Here is a 17,502-nt window from a genome sequence, read left to right as displayed (position 1 = left end):
GTTATTTCTCTCTCTCTCTCTCTCTCTCTCTCTCTCTCTCTCTCTCTCTCTCTCTCTCTCTCTCTCTCTCTCTCTCTCTCTCTCTCTCTCTCTCTCTCTCTCTCTCTCTCTCTCTCTCTCTCTCATTATGTACGTAATCCATCACACACACACACACACACACACACACACACACACATATTGAGTATACTCGTACCCCACCACCACCACCACCACCACCAATCCCTCCTCTTGAAGGCTCGTGAACACCTGAAACATGAGCACTGCGCAGTTACACATAGCAGACTGGTAACTACTCAGGCATTAAGACCAGTGTAGCTCCCAGCCCTCCCTCCCGCCGCCTGAGTCTTCCACTTCACTGAGTCCCCACTGCAAGTTAGGAATAAATTGAATAAAATGCGGCAAGAAGAGGTCAAATATAAGTCGTTTTTTTGCGAGACGGACTTAAGTTTTGCCGTCATTCCACCCCAGACGTGATTCACAGCGTACGCCACGAGCGGCCGCCCAGCGAGTAAAGCCCAGGAGTGGTGCGTCGTATTTCCTAAGTCCGTAACAAAGCGTGCGAGGAAAGACTGCCAGGTTAAAGTGATACACGGTTTCTAGGCACTTCCTCCGAGGCCTTACGAACGAAGGTATAGCAAACATTGAAACGAGTGGACCGTATTTCCCACCTGATGAAGACACACACACACACACACACACACACACACACACACCAGGCAGGTAAGACAGCGGCACGCACACCTCGCCGCCACAATACATCGCGGCGCCCACAATGTACCGCCTGCCAGGAAAGTAACTCACAGCGCCAGACGTGCAGCGCAACACAATGTACAGCTTCACAGTTTTACAGCATAATCTTTTTTTGGTTTACACTCAGACCACTGTTAAAAGATATGTGCGTGGCTAAAGAATGAAGGGAACAGAAGGCTAATTTTGTCACGGCTACTGAATATGTAGAGTAACTGTAGTATAATTGTGTTATATGTAATTATAGGAAATTTTTATCAAGCAGTGGCGCCTTACCCGCCACCTACACTACACGCACTATCGGTAAATACTGATATGTCCCTTTTATAATTTACTTGAAGGAATTTCGCCTCGAGTGGACCTAACAGTGTATGAAGTCCAAGCAAATCCATGTAAATGAGGCACTAGTCGAAAAACAAGCCTAAACCAGCCGCGCACCACATCATCACTTTCATCAGCACCATCGCCACCCTCTACCTAAACCGCCGTTAAGAAGAGCGACGCACGTGGAATCACTTTTAGTACCAAGAAAAGATGGAGAGGCGAAACTATTCCCTCCATAAAGATTTTTTTTTTCACAACCAGAAGGAATTTTTTTACGTGATCAGAAAGACATAAATATCGTACCCGAATGAATCGCACCAGAATCCATTTATTGCTCTGATCCTGTGAGTGAAGAGCGAACTTTTAATGGACCGAACGACCATCAAGCCACTTCGGAATATCTCCAATGGATATTTTTAACCCTCTTTGATGAAATGAATCCAGACGGACGGCCGGTGGAGCGCCAAGTCTGAGATTACACAAGACTGTCCTCCATCAACTGTGTCTCGTCCCTCACCGCGGACTGCATTCCCGATGGTCGCGGCGCCTCATCTCAGTAGCACTTAACAGCCTCAGTTGATAGTTATTGATGTTTTCAGAGCCATTTTCATGATTCTAGTGATAATTTAACGATGATTCTTCGCTACTAATGGGGAAAAACATGTGGGAACCCGACTAATCATCTATGTGGCTCTTGAAAATGGTGCTTATGAGGGGACCGAGTGCTTAAGAATATGGGTTTGTGTTCAAGGTCCGCAGGATAAAAAACAAGGGGTTAGGTGCTAAAGAGAGTGTTGCCGGAGCCTGTGGTGGTGTGAGTCCTACTAGAAAGTGTTGCTGGAGAGTGTGTTACCGTGAGTGTTACTGGAAAGTGGGCTTACTTGAAAGTGTGTTGCTGGAAAGTGTGTAGGCATGCGTGTGTATGTAGGCGCTGAATGTGTTGCTTTTAAAATGTGTCACTGCAAATTGTGTTGCTGGAAAGTCTGCTTCTTAGGAGGTGTGTTGCCGGAAACTGTTGCTGTGAATGTGTTGCTGGAAAGTGTGTTGCTGTAAAAATGCATCACAAAAAAAGTGTGTGTTGCTGCAAAACGTTGCTGCAAAGCGTGTTTGTGCCGGAAAATGAGCCCCGTGCAATGGTTCCTTTTCTAAATCAGCAGAGCGAGTGAAATTTTTTATTCATAGTTTCATTTACATAACGGAGGGCTGGACAAGGGGTAGAGAGAGAGAGAGAGAGAGAGAGAGGGGGGAGAGAAAGGCGGGAAGTGTAGGAAGAGTGTGGCCGCCCCGCCCCGCCCCGCCCCGCCTCGCCTCGCCTCGCCTCGCTGCCAAAAGAGCTCGCGGACGAAATAATGAAGACAGATATGACGCAAGAGTTATGTGGTTGGAGGCTTGTGTGAGAGGTTTTCTTGCGAGTGAGCCTACCTCTGTCCCTGGTTTGGTGTTGTATGGGATGGTGCTCTCTCTCTCTCTCTCTCTCTCTCTCTCTCTCTCTCTCTCTCTCTCTCTCTCTCTCTCTCGCAAAACCAATATTGGTCTCGTAATCAAATAATCTTACAACACGCTGCTAATCGCCGTAAAAATTGACTGATCAGCCATTTCTACACTATTAAATTCCCCGCCTCACAATTCCACTCCATCCTTTCCATGTCTTTCTCCCTCCCTCCCTCCCTCTCCACTCTTTCATCCCTCCACCATTCCGCTCTCCAGCCAGCCAGCCAGCCAGCACCAGTATAGCCCAACGCGAGTCACTGCAATAACTTGTAATACTGCACATTATCGAGAGCCTTTGAAAACCCAAATAGAAATGCATTGCAAGGGCATCACGGGCGAGGCTGTCAAGTGGAGGCTATACTGCCGGAGAAATGGCGCTGGCTCAGGCTCCCCGTGACTCCCAGCATTGCCTGAGCGGGGGTTGCAGAGTCGAGTGCTTGGTGGGCGTCCCGAGGCCCCCGGCGCACTGAGGCAGCGTCCGGGAGCCTGCATGCTGCGGCGGAGGGAGCAGCGACCAGGAGTGACAGGGATGGACGGGGCTGCTTGCTCAGTGGGGATGTGTGGAGCTGGTTGGCGGTGGTGGTGGAGTAGTAGTTAGAGTAGTAGTAGCAGTAGTAGTAGTAGTAGTAGTAGTAGTAGTAGTAGTGGTAATAATAGTAGTAGTAGTAGTGTTGGTGGTGGTAGTGGTAGTAGTAGTATGGGTCTACTTCTCTAGCCCATCTTCTTCTTTTCTTCTTCTTCTTCTTCTTCTTCTTCTTCTTCTTCTTCTTCTTCTACTCTTCCTCCTCCTCCTCCTCCTCCTCCTCCTCCTCCTCCTCCTCCTCCTCCTCCTCCTCCTCCTCCTCCTCCTCCTCCTCCTCCTCCTTTATTTCCTCCATCTGTGGCAGTTTACATCTCAAACAATGGTCATTATTCTAATCACTGGGAATTAAGATCCGTAATCCTCTTGTTCCTCCGCTTCATTACATACCTTGAGATGAATTACTATTATCACATTATTTTTATTATTATTATTATTATTATTATTATTATTATTATTATTATTATTATTATTGTTATTATCATTATTACTACTACTACTACTACTCTTATTATATAGCAGATGGTCCAGTTGTGCGATAATCATTAAAAGAAATCTCGCCTCCCACGCATGTACGATAGTTTCCTTCCAGATGTACGATGATCCCCGCCGCCACCATTGAGTCTCGTACAGGAAGTGAGTGGCCTCGACCTGCGATATTTCAAAACTCAAGCGACACCTTTTGCTCCTGGGATAAAATTATTGCTGTAAAATCCCGGAGTTAAAATGTTTTCCTCATTTTTTTACTCTCCTTTTTTTTCGGAAAGGGAGAAGAGAGTGCGGGAGAGGGAGAGAGTGGTGTGGGAGGGGTGGGGTAAGGGGAGGGAAAGGAGAGGTGTAGAAAGATTAATGGTTGTAACCGGATGAGATTAAATTAGTCCGCTCTTTTTTTTTTTCTTCTTTTATTTAGCTTAGTTAGAAAGATGGTGTGCGTGCGTGCGTGTGTGCGTGAAGGAGGGAAGCGTGGACTGATTGAAATGTAGAGGAGGAGTGACACGACAGGGCTAGGTGGTGGTGGTGGTGGTGATAGTAATAGTAGTTGTAGTAGTAGTAGTAGTAGTGGTGGTGGTGGTGGTGGAAGTAGTGGTAGTAGTAGTAGTTGTTGTTGTAGCAGTAGTAATAGTAATAGTAGTAAGGATCATAATAGTTCCACACTTTCTATAAAACTTACGAAACATTAACGAAAAAATAGGTGAAGTAAACAAATCGATAAGAAAAAAGAGGAAATCTAATTATAACAGGCAATATCTTTTTTTTTTTTCTATTCTTTGGGAGGAAAATGAAGTCGTGGGGGAAAGAATTTTGAGCTGTTTGTCACCGTTATTTTAGGTCGTCTTCTTATGAATCTTGGGATTACTTTTGTTGCTGTTTATGTTGTTGTTGTTGTTGATGATGATGATAATGATAATGATCTTTTAATTGTTGTTGTTGCTCTTCTTTCCCTTCGTTCTTCTTCTTCTTCTTATTATTATTATTTATTATTATTATTATTATTATCTACGTATTTGATATATTAAATTAGATGGTGAAACGTTGGAATCAATTTCTTTGTAGTATTTTTCATGACTATGGAATACAAAATCTTATTATTTTTATTCTCATTCTTTTTCTCCTCCTTTTTATCTTTCTTGTCAGCATCGTTATTAGTGCTGCTGTTCTTGTTGTCAGTAACTTTCAAGGGACCAATTTCACAAGACCCGAGACAAGGGTGGAGGGGCAGACAGGTACAGGAGGCGACACTCTGAGCTGAACACGCCTGACGTATTGACTCAAAAGTGTTCACTGACGGCATTTTCATCAACGCTAGACAGCAACTGGACGGACGCGTTGACGAGCTGATCAGAAAAAAAGAAAAAAAAGTATAAACGATTTTTGTACACCGCTATAGTCTCCTCTCGTGTGTGTGTGTGTGTGTGTGTGTGTGTGTGTGTGTGTGGTGGGGGGGCGCCGCTCTGGTGGTATAGAACCTTTATTTTTCTAATATTTTGTACCTCTAATGTACGAAAAATTTTAGAATATCATAATAAAAGCAGGTCTTTCATATTTCCATTAATGTCATTTTGAATTTCCAGCCTCCGGTGTGTTTTATTACTTTTTTTATCGTTTTAATGATTTTATAATGTGCGAGAATTTTTTAATATCAGATAAGCGTCAGTTTCATATTTTTCATTCCTGTCATTTTAAAAGTTTATCGTCCAACGCAATGTTATTATTTTTTTTAATTCTCTCTCTCTCTCTCTCTCTCTCTCTCTCTCTCTCTCTCTCTCTCTCTCTCTCTCTCTCTCTCTCTCTCTCTCTCTCTCTCTCTCTCTCTCTCTCTCTCTCTCTCTCTCACGTACCCCTCATCCGTCCAAACCTTTAGTATCGTTTAGCCTTTCCTCCTCTTTCCGTCTCGCCTTTCCACTCTCCCTCTCCTCCCTCCCCTCCGCTTTTTTTTTTTTTTTTTTAGATTACCGGACACCTCATCCTCTCAACTAATCTGTATCACAACGTCTTACTTCGGCTGCGTCCGCCAGGGGTCGCCACAGCGGATCACTCGTCTCCACTTCACGTCTTCTGCGTCTTCTGTTTATCTCATCACCCTCATCTCTTCCTTCACTGCATCCATAAACTTTGCTTTTAGTGTTATTCTGTTTACCCTGTATTTGTTATCCCTTCCTTCAATGCATCCATAAACCTTCAATTTAGTCTACCTCTCTATCTCTTTGAAGTTCTGTTTATCCTATCACCCTTTCTTCACTGAGTCCATAAACGTTGCATTTAGTTTTCCTTGCTTCCTCCGGGCTGGTTGGTATGGTGTTGGCGTGAAGCATGTTTCGGTGTGTGTGTGTGTGTGTGTGTGTGTGTGTGTGTGTGTGTGTCTGTGCGTGTGTCATTTCACTGTATCAATATCCATGTAAGTGAATCTATGGAGTTGTTCCACTGCTTTGAATTTCTTAACGATACTGTCATTCACTTGAAGGCTACTTTCTCTCCCGACTATGAAGATGAAAGGAAGGAGACTCAGTACCTGCTTGCCATCGAGACAAGTCCTGCACTGTCTCCTTGTTTCACTTCTCTGCCACGTACTACTCATTTCTGATCTGTGTATTGGCCAAACCACCTCAGTCTGGCCTTTCTGCTTTTTTCCCTAAAGTGTTGTACAACCAGTCTCTTTGAACCGCTTCTCTCACCAATCAGTATTCTTCAGTGTGTGCCTGAGTGTTCACTGTTAAACGCGAAGTATGTTGCGTGATTTTACCGCGTGTGACGTTGCCGCTCTAGGTGTGTTCCTACGATACGGGAGCAAGGAGTGGCGCAACTTACGCAGGGATCGTATTATCACTTATTTCGGGGTCTTATCTTGCCATTTTTTTAACGGGCTCTTGTGGAAGTTATTCAAGGTATTTATTTATTTTTTTTATTAAGGTAATGATGGTGTAGTCTTATTAGTGCTGATTGTTTTTTCTTAGCATTCAGAACGGCAGGAAGAGGGAATAGAGATTAATTTCGTCTTTTATAGTCTACGGCATTACTAAGATTAATCTAATATGGTGTAGGTGATAATGGAAAAAATGCTTAGCTGTGAGACGGTTAATGAGGATTCTACACCATCAATGGAGTAAGACCATTGAGCACCTGGCTAATCATCTCCGCGGCTTAAAGTGATGCCCCCGGTGTGAGAACAAAGCGTTTCTTAATATGTACCCAGGTCGTGACGCCTTGAAATTGGACTCTGACCGTGGCCGGAATATTCTACAGGTGAAATGACAGGTGTGCCGCAGACTCGTCCGGAATGATACGGGCTTTACATCTGTCATTCATTTTTTTATTTTTTTTTATTTAGGTCAGAACACTTTTGAGTCAGCTTTGAATTTACCTGTTGTTTTCCTATCTTTGTTTTTATTGAACTTTTATGTTATTGTCTTGTCTTTTGTGTGTGTGTGTGTGTGTGTGTGTGTGTGTGTGTGTGAACGTAACTTCTTCGTCATATCTGGACTCTTTTGTGTTTCCTGTAGTAAAAAGGATGACGATGGTGATTATGACGATGATGATACTACTACAACTACTACTACTACTACTACTACTACTACTAATAATAATAATAATAATAATAATAATAATAATAATAATGATAATAAAGACAAGATATCGAAGGAGCCACAAAGGATCGTGTTTCTCGAGGGACCAAGAAGACTCAATCCTCCTTAATTCCTTGACATTCATTTGTCTGAGGGAGGGCGGGGAGCAACAAGGACAGAACCACTAGTCCAGCAACGGGCCACACTCGCTCCCACAGTGCTCAGCGTTTTCTCTCGTATAGTCTTTCAATCTATTAGAAATCTGTTAAACTGTCTGTTGTTGCTAGGAGGTTTTCAGTGGATCAGAAGATTTGAGACTAAAGGAAGTACAGGATAGTGGAAATGATTGTAGGTTTCTGGACTCCTGATTACGACCTTCTATGCAGTGTTGACTACATGTATCTTGTATCGTCAAGTTTATTGATTATAAAGAGGAGATGACTTGAATTAACAGTGAGGAAATGATAAGTTAATTAATGAAATTACTCTGAAACTGCTGATTGTACGGAAACGATGCCACTGAACAAAATTATAAACTTTTGAGCGTGATCGGACAAGTATTGATAAAGGTATGAATTAGTTGGCATTTGTTGGTCTCTTTAATTCCGCACCGCAGAATACATCTTAAAAATCCATTAATGCACATTACATACTTTAAGAATTATCCGGTCAATTCACTTTAAGAATTATCCGGTCAATTCACTTACTTTAAGAATTATCCGATCAATTCACATACTTTAAGAATTATCCGGTCAATCCACGTTTGTATTTGGTATTTTGTAATCGATATATTTCATAATGTATTGCCCTTTTCTTCCTTTCTTCACACAACCGTCACATTTCATGGAAAAAATAATAAATAAATATATAAATACGTAGTTTTCTTAAATAGTCATTTTTACTCATCCTTTTTTTGAATCCTTACTTTTATTTCTCACTCAGTGTTTTTGTAACTTTTTTTTTCAATCTATATGAAAGCCATTTAATTGCTATTGGTTTTATCGCTCTTTTTCATCCCCTGTGTTTTCCAACTTTTCTATTTGCCAGAGTTTTGTTTGTTTTTTTTATCATTTTTTTTATTTCTATATTTTTTTTTATCAAATATTAAAGTCACATTCTATCTGTATATTTTCTTTTTTTTCGACTTTTTACTTCGTCTTAGTTTTTCCTTACTGTAACAAAATCTAACTCCTACGTTTATTTTTTTTTTTCATTAGTTATCTTTTCCTCTTTACTATATCAAAATCTCGTAATTCATACCATTCCTCTTTTTTTTTCACTTTTGTTTCCACACCCTGTCTTTACTTTCAGTTTTTACCTTCATCTTTCATTTTTCTTCACATCTTTACTTCTTTTTCTTCATCTATACCAAAACGTCGTAATTTCTGTCATTTATTCTGTATTTTCAACATTTACCTTTATTTTTTTCTTATTCCTATAGCAAAGTCTTCTAATTCCTTCCTCTTACTACCTATTTTTGTTTCATGTTTAAGTTTATTCATCGTCTCCGTTTTCTGTATCTACTCACGTATCAGAACTTCCTAAAATGTATCTTGACAGTTTTTCATTATGCATTTTCTTTTATCTATAGCAAACCAGGTTTCTAATTTCCACCATTTACTTGTTTTCGTTACAAATTTTGTGGTTACTCATCATTGTTGTCTTTCTGTTTCCCAGTTATCGCATTACGTTCTTTACCTCTAACACTTCCCTCCATGTTATTTACTAATACAGATTTATCAAAGCCTATATTTCACCATTTACTCCTTATTTTTACTACACATTTACGTTATTTTCATTTTGTTAACATACTCGTCAAAGAAAACTTCAAAATCTCTGCCTTTCATTTTTCACGTTCAACATTTACCTCAATTTTAATCGTCTACACATCAGAACCTTTCTAACTTTCACTTCAGATTTGCATGATCTTTATTTGTTCTACCTATTCGTGCATCAGAGCTTCCTACCTTCTACCTTTCATTCTTCGCTTGGCATAGTCTTATCTTATAAATATTTCTCTTCTATTCCTTTCTGAGATTGTATTTCCAAACATTTCAGCGTCTTTTCTCGATATGTTATAAAAAAAAAATACTTGTGTAGAAATCACTGAGTGGTTTCAATGGTGTTTTCATGATTTTATTGATTGTTTAACGAGATTCCAGCTTCATCAGAGAACACCCATACAAATCCGATTTATCATCTCTATAGCCTTTGAAAATAGTCCTTCTGAAACCCCAAAATGTTTCAGAATATGGAGCATGACTCACTACTGTTGATGAAAGGTGCGTATCACTCTATCGTTTACTAATACTGCCTCCCTTTTTTTTCCTTGTCTTTTAATTATCTGTACATCAAAGCATTCTAATTCCTAACTTTTCATTTCTACTCGACTTGCAGATTCAACGCCACGCATCATGGCAGCAGCAGTGACAGTGACTCCTACTCTTCACATCCACAGCAAAACCACCACCTGCTTCTCCTCTTCCTCCTCGCTCCATAACATTAAGTACCGTAAGTCCTGCCATGAACCTACTCTTACACCTCTAGGCCATATCTTACGTCGATGCTCAGTTATTCAAGGCAGTGTGTCTCTCTTTTTACTCTCCATCTTGCAGTTATGGACCTCCTTTTTCTCATCTTTTTTTATGTCTTTTTTTTTTTATCCTTCGCTGCCGTTTTGTATTCAGGTAACCGTGAAATTTGGGTGCGTGTGGCTGGTCTCGCCTCCTTTCCTCTTCCCTTTGTTGTGGCTCGGAGTGAGGGATAGAGAGAGGAAGAGAGAGGGAGAGAGAGGAAGAGGGAAAGAAAGGCGAGCTTCGAAAAGTACAGGAGTATTATTGCGTTAACTTTTTACAGAGCTCTTTGTCTTCGTCTTCCTGTCTATTTGTCTGAGTGTTTCCCGTTTTCTTTTCTTTTTTTCTTCTTTTCTTCGTGGGGGGAGGAAGTGGTGGTGGTTGGGAGAAAATGGGGTGTGGTTGGTGCTGTATCTAGTCCTTTTTGGGGTTCATATCTCTCTCTCTCTCTCTCTCTCTCTCTCTCTCTCTCTCTCTCTCTCTCTCTCTCTCTCTCTCTCTCTCTCTCTGACCGCGGGACTGCTCAAGGGAAGCCCAATAATCTCTCAAGTGGAATGGACGCGCCCTTTTACCTCAATTCCTCCTCCTCCTCCTCCTTTGCTTCCGACTCTTCCTCCGCCACTCCTTCAATTTACTATTTCTCTCTCTCTCTCTCTCTCTCTCTCTCTCTCTCTCTCTCTCTCTCTCTCTCTCTCTCTCTCTCTCTCTCTCTCTCTCTCTCTCTCTCTCTCTCTCTCAAAATCACTCTGCAAATAGTTTGTGTGTGTGTGTGTGTGTGTGTGTGTGTGTGTGTGTGTGTGTGTGTGTGTGTGTGTGTGTGTGTGTGTGTGTGTGTGTGTGTGTCTTTCATGTTTATAGGTTCTTTGATCACACATCATGGAGGAGAAATGAAGGAGTAGGTAGGGAAGAAGTTGGAGGAGGAGGAAGAGGAGGAGGAGGAGGAAGAGGAGGAAGACAAGAACGAGGAGAGATGAAAGCAATAGGATTATATAATTGATATTGGAAATTGTTTATTCTTCTTCTTCTTCTTCCTCTCCTTCTTCTTCTTCTTCTTCTTCTTCTTCTTCTTCTTCGAGAGAGAGAGAGAGAGAGAGAGAGAGAGAGAGAGAGAGAGAGAGAGAGAGAGAGAGAGAGAGAGAGAAAGAAAGAGAAAGAGAGAGAGAGAGAGAGAGAGAGAGAGAGAGAGAGAGAGAGAGAGAGAGAGAGAGAGAGAGAGAGAGGAAAGAAGAACAGTATTGATCCGATAATTGAGTCTTGTATAGTAACTTAGAAGTAAAGGCCAATACTGTTGCTCCTCCTCCTCCTCCTCCTCCTCCTCCTCCTCCTCCTCCTCCTCCTCCTCCTCCTCCTCCTCCTCCTCCTCCTCCTCCTCCTCCTCCTCCTCCTCCTTCTCACCCAATACCTTCTCTTCCTTTTTCCTTCTCCCTCTCTTGACTGCGTTTCAAATCGTACCCTCTTTATTCACTTATCTCTTGTTGTTCTCTCTTCGTTCCCAGCATTCTCTATCTCTCTCTCTCTCTCTCTCTCTCTCTCTCTCTCTCTCTCTCTCTCTCTCTCTCTCTCTCTCTCTCTCTCTCTCTCTCTCTCTCTCTCTCTCTCTCTCTCTCTCTCTCTCTCTACTTCTAAGAAATCTCTTCACGTCCACGTTTTTTGGTCAAGTAAATTTTTTTTTACTTATTTCTTTCATTGCCAATATTTGAGAGACACCTATCCAGTTCTCACGTCCTTCAGGTCTGACAAGTAGTTCGGTGGGAGGTGGAACACTTCACACTAGAGTTTTTATTTTTCTTATTTTCATTGCCAATATGTAGCTATTCTTTCTGTCTGGAATTTATAGGGAAGATATCTGTTGTCTTTTTATGTCGTTCAGTTCTGTCAAGCAGGTTTGTGGGAAGAGAGAAACTGTAAATTAATTAACTCACTGCCAAATAGCTTTTATTCGTGATCATCTCTTTTTCTTTTTTCTTTTTTCCAGACGCTTATGTTTGTATTATAGTCTATTTAATCATTTACCCTAAAAGATACAAAATGCACCAGCTTTCCCCTTTTCTTCTTTCTATGCCCATGCAAGTTATTTAGTACAATGCCTGGATGTTAACGGGACGGCCATATGAGCGAAGGGAGTCAATTCAGGCTTAGCACGACGGACGGACGCAGAAACTTGACCGAGTATCCCACACACCAGTAAGTGGATTAGTTAGCGTCGAAACAAAAAAAAAAAAAAACATTATCTCTTCTTACTCGGCAATGACTGATAAGGAGTGATCAATTTCTCACTCTTCCGTGTTAAAAGGTAAACTTCTACAATGACGCCATGCAAAAAGTCACCAAACGTCCCACGCCGTAAAAAGTGGAATAGTTTGTGTCGGAATATCAATTTTTTTTTTTTCCTTACTCTTATTCAGGACTCGCGAGAAGTGATAAAGCTCGAATTGCAGCATTGGTAAATATCTGTTCTTAATTGACACCACGCAAAAAAAAAAAAAAGCTACCGAACGTCCCACGCTGTAACTTGTGGATTGGTTAGTGTCGGAATTCGAGTTTTTTTTTATTTTTTTTTATTCTCATGCAACACTGACGAAAAGTGATGAAGCTCGAATTCCAGCATTGGTAAATACCTTTTTTTCTTACTGCACGCCTCGCGGAAAGCTACCGAACGTCCCACGCACTAACTGGTGGATTGGCTAGGGTCGGAATATGAGTTTGCTTTTTCTTCTTACTCTCATTCAGCACTGACGAAAAGTGATTGAGGTAGAATTCCAGCATTGCTAAATATATCTTCATGCACGACACCTAAAAAAAAAGTTATAAATCCCACGCAATGTTAAGTGGATCGGTTTGTGTCAGAGCAAGTACATTTTTTTCCTTCTCTGTCTTATTTACCAGTGACGAAAAGTGATTAAACCAGCATCGTAGCATCAGTAGTTATCTTTTTATTCTTGGACGCCACGCAGAAAGTTACCAAACCCCTCACGCAATGTTAAGTGGATTGGTTTGTGTCGAAACAAAAACATTATTTCCCTCCTTTGTCTTACACAACAGTGACGAGCATTTATTTCAAAACAGCCGCCACGCAAATAGTTGCCGGGCATCTCACACAATAGAAAGCGGATTGGTTTTGGTGAAGTAAGAAAATTTCTTCTTTCTGATTCACTTCTGATGAGGAGCAATATTCTTTTAATTTTAACATTAATGTTATTCCTACACATACATCGTGGAAAGAAAATACTACTGAATGATTGTAAAAACCGACCCCACACACTAATAACCCGCACAGTAATAACTTGATCGCCTAGTGTCGATAAAAGAACTTTCCTCCTTTGTCACTGAACTAATGAGGAGTGGTAAACGTGGAATTTATAGTGATGGTGTAGCGAGGGCTGCTACTGACAGAGGAGAAGTAAGACAGCTGGTGGTAATCCAACAAGTGCCTTTACTCAAAGAAGCCGAGTATATTTATAAACTGCGTGAGGATCACAGAGCAAGCGCATTAACCAATCACGGGCGACCAAACTGGGCTGTGATCGCAGCCAATCACGAGCGAGTTCCTGCAGCGTGGCTCGGCAGCGATCGCAGCCAATCACGAGCGGCTTCCCGCAAGCGTGTCTCACCTGCAAGCGCAGCCAATCACGAGTGAGCTTCCGCTCGTGGTTACTCAGCTGCGAGTGCGATAAGAGAAGTTGTAAGTGTGTGTGTGTGTGTGTGTGTGTGTGTGTGTGTGTGTGTGTGTGTGTGTGTGTGTGTGTGTGTGTGTGTGTGTGGTCGCAACACGTACTTGTAATAGTATATATTTATTTTTCTATTGACACCGCATATATATATATATATATATATATATATATATATATATATATATATATATATATATATATATATATATATATATATATATATATATATATATATATATATATATCACGTCCCCACGCAGTAATTAGAAGATTGGTGGGTGTCGAAACATGAACACACTTCCTTTGTCTTACTGTGAGTTAATGAAGAGTGATAAACGCGGGATTTTAAGGATAATACATATTTATTTCTCTCGCATAAGAAACTAATAAAGAAACACTGAACGTCCCACACACTAGTATCTTGATTGGCAAGTGTTAAAAAATCTTCCTTTGTCTTGTTCAGAACTAATGAGGAACGATTAAAAGCTGAATTTAAGCATTCATATATATATATTATTTCCACACAGTCAACTAACAAAAGGATTACGAAACGTCCCCCTCAGAAAAAAGAATTACAAACACGCTTTCGTTACCTCATTCAGAATTAGTGAGGGATGATGAAGGCACGATTTTAGCGATAATACATACAGACTTATTCCTCCATTGACACCTTGCAAAAAATTACCAAACTTCCCGTACAATAGTGAGAAAAGATTGGTTTGTGTCGAAATATGAACACGCTTCCTTTGTCTTATTCAGAATCAACGAAGAGTGATAAAAGGAAGAGATTTTAGCGATAACACATAACATATTTATTCCTTCAGTGACACCTTGCGGTAATACGTGGATTGGTTATCGGCGAAACACCATTCTTCCCCTCGTTCAACACTGACGGGGCGAGGAGTGATAATAGTGACATGCGCGCGCGTTAACAGATATTTATTCCTGCATAGTGGCGAATGAATATATCTTCAGTAAAGTTATTGCAAGAGAGTGGAATAACTTGCCGCTGCCCGACGTGAAATGTAAGCCAATTTATAAGCACAAAATTCAGGCGGGTCGCTGCTGTACCTGCGTGATGGAAAGCTTCACTATATCCTGCGTAAACACTCAGCGTCGGTGCTTAGCTACGAATGGTGGCACATCTTTCTTCGTGCGCCCGCTCGTGGGGAATGTGTCGCTCTTGTCTGTCTCCGGGCACCAGTCTCTCTCTCTCTCTCTCTCTCTCTCTCTCTCTCTCTCTCTCTCTCTCTCTCTCTCTCTCTCTCTCTCTCTCTCTCTCTCTCTCTCTCTCTCTCTCTCTCTCTCTCTCGTCAGTAGATAATTCAATAGGGGTGATACCAAGGAAAAATAATGGATGGTGGTGGTGGTGGTGGTGGTGGTGGTGGTGAGGGGAGGGTTGGGTATATGACTGGGAGTGTTTCCCTTACACCCTGCGCAGCAACCTTGAATGGACGGCATTCTCAGATGTTTCGCCGTCTTAACTCATTTATATTTATGAGGTTACAGTGGAAACTACTTATGTTTTCAAGAGTATTTTCATGAGGAAAAGGCACCCATGACAACCGTATTAACCCTCTGACCCTTGAAAATAATCCTTAAAAAAGCCCTCTCGGTTTCAAAATAAGTGGCCTTCTTAGTGCACATCAGCAACACTACTTTACGACAAGCCTAATGACGTCAGTCCAAAGTAGAGCATGCGCACTTCTACATAATGGAGTCAAGTTTGTGCAGGACTAAAAAATCGACGACGAAATAAGAAGGGAAAAGAAGAGGAAGAGGAGGTGCTGTTATTGTTTGGATTTTAAACTGACACTTGACGGGTCCTCCCCTACACGGCGAGATGGAACAGTGAGATAACAGTGACATCCCAAAGGAGGAGCGGCGCCTCAGGAAGAGAAAACAGGACGTGTCTACGTATCTGTTGTATCCCGAGGCGGCGGCTGTGAGGCGCGTGTTTGGAATAGGGAAGGAACACGGGGCGGCCTTGAACGGTTTCCTTTATTGTGAACTTGACGGAACACGCTAGGACACCAAAGGATGTTCTTCACAGCAATGGGGCCCCATGCAACACTGATGGCATTTGTACACTAACGGAACAAAATGAACACGTGATATTTTTAAGCTGACGTAAAACAATAGAACCTGGTGGAATATTTAGAGATAATTTAAAGGTAATGGATTAATGAAATACTTTATTTTTTATGCTGATGAAATCCGATGAAACGATTAAGGTTATTTTTAAGACTGAGGAAACTAAATGAAACACTTAGAAGTAGTTTTAGGATAATGGAGCACAATGGAATACATACATACATAATATCGTTTTATGGTAACGGAACCCAATAGAATAGTTAACCCTTTCACTGCGATACGAAACAGTTAACAGCAACAGAAGTTATGCATGAAATCTTTATAAATATGTGCAAGAAAGCAAGGGATTGAAAACAAAAAATTTTGAAACAGTTTAAAACATTGGAGGTGACTATAAAACAATTAAAGATGATTAGTAATTAAGATGTACAAAGTAGAAGTCAGAGAGTTAAGGATAATTTCAAGCACCGTTAAGCGTGACTAATATAAACAGAATGGGTCACATTACGCCATTTTTTACACAACTGCTGGACCACAGGCATGAGCAGTGACGGGAGTGGCGTGTGGAGGGAGGAAGCACCCACCCAACAACACTGCCAGAAAGTCTAGGGAATCCTCGCGCCAAATTTCACTACCAATACGAGACAGTCCCAAGGCGATCGTGACCCCCGCGCCGTACTTCAGGACATTGCTCCGCCACTTTGAGACATTGAGATCCCACTCCACTAGTCCACAGGGCGCGCCGCTTTACGCCCTCCACTCATGGGAGTTAGACGCATAAACCCCGTGCTCGTATTGTGAAACTCTTTACTCTACTCTCTATTAAGGATTGTATTTAAAGGCCACAGAGATAATTAGTCGGGTTTTCATGGATGTTTCTCCTTTTCATGATGTAGAAATTTTGTTTAACGCTACAATTGAAAAGCCCATGATAAAAATAGTCAGGATTAGACACCGAAACGTTTTGACAACACGGACCGTCATTCAAGCCTTCAGGAACAAAAGATACTAGTGTTGTAGACTCATAGCGTAGAAAAAACGTCTAGTTAAAATATCAAACTTAAATACGAGACAAGAAGGGTGTGCTGAGTTCCGCTGTATAGTGTGCGGGAACTCGAGTCAAGTCTTGCCTCTGTTCGACTTCTCATAAAGGACTATTACCAAAGGCCACAGAGATGATTAGTAGTCTTTTCAGAGAGGGTTTTGCCTTTTGCGACTGTTAATGAATAAACTTCGATGAAACTGTCACTACAACCATAAAAAAAAAAATGGAACACCAAATTAATTTATAAGAGAACCTATTAAAATCAGGCAGGATAAGACCCAGTAACGTTCAAAAGTAGAGCAGGGCTTAATATCTGCACGAACAACACCCGGCAGCGTGCTTTGCCCCCTGTGTGTGTGTGTGTGTGTGTGTGTGTGTGTGTGTGTGTGTGTGTGTGTGTGTGTGTGTGTCTGTGCAGCGAATGGTGAGGGCAAACTGAACCTGACTTAAAGCCGTGCAAGGAAATGTGACACAGGGTAGGAACCCGTAACGACGAGAGACAACCGGCCGCACTGCGAGGGACGGCTGATATGAATGCTGGAGGCGATAAGACTGTGTGTTCTGCCTTTTGTCCGCCTGGTAGTGGTAGTAGTAGTAGTAGTAGTAGTAGTAGTAGTAGTAGTAATAGGAGGAGGAGGAGGAAGAGGAGGAGGGGTGATAAAGATAGGAATGGTTAAAGAATAGAAAAAAGTAAGAGAAATAATAGTCAACTCGACACAGGGACTGAAAGATGGTGGTATTGGTAGTAGTAGTAGTAGTAGTAGTAGTAGTAGTAATAGGAGGAGGAACAGTGGGGAGAAGAGGAAAAGGGTCCGAATGGTGAAAGGACAGGAAAAGGGCAAGGCAAATAGTCATGGTAAGGCGGGTTTGCACTTGGTAATATAAGAGAGAAAAATATAGAGCAGCAAGGGAC

At 41.6% G+C, this 17,502-nt stretch overlaps 2 protein-coding genes across 7 annotated transcripts in view; one reads left to right on the top strand and one right to left on the bottom strand.

The window, feature by feature from the left end:
* LOC135108340 (serine-rich adhesin for platelets-like) overlaps nucleotides 1-17,502 on the top strand; it is a 105,058-nt gene that overhangs the window by 44,838 nt on the left and 42,718 nt on the right. For 3 of the 4 annotated variants that reach the window (XR_010272214.1, XR_010272213.1, XM_064019222.1), the window contains exon 2: nucleotides 9,604-9,717. Coding sequence is in view for 2 of the 4 variants with exons in the window: in XM_064019222.1 (XP_063875292.1) it covers nucleotides 9,621-9,717 (97 nt within the window). In the remaining 2 variants the exon portion in view is untranslated. Of the gene's footprint in view, nucleotides 1-4,663; nucleotides 9,489-9,603; nucleotides 9,718-17,502 lie in introns of those variants that run through there. The other variant, XM_064019221.1, reaches the window with a different exon arrangement.
* Nucleotides 1-17,502, bottom strand: part of LOC135108342 (uncharacterized) — a 151,711-nt gene that overhangs the window by 115,979 nt on the left and 18,230 nt on the right. The window lies entirely within an intron of this gene.

This window comes from Scylla paramamosain, chromosome 17, assembly GCF_035594125.1.
Source record: "Scylla paramamosain isolate STU-SP2022 chromosome 17, ASM3559412v1, whole genome shotgun sequence".
Lineage (NCBI taxonomy): Eukaryota > Metazoa > Arthropoda > Malacostraca > Decapoda > Portunidae > Scylla > Scylla paramamosain.
Note: the sequence above shows the minus strand (reverse complement) of the source record. Positions and strands in the feature narration are given on the sequence as shown.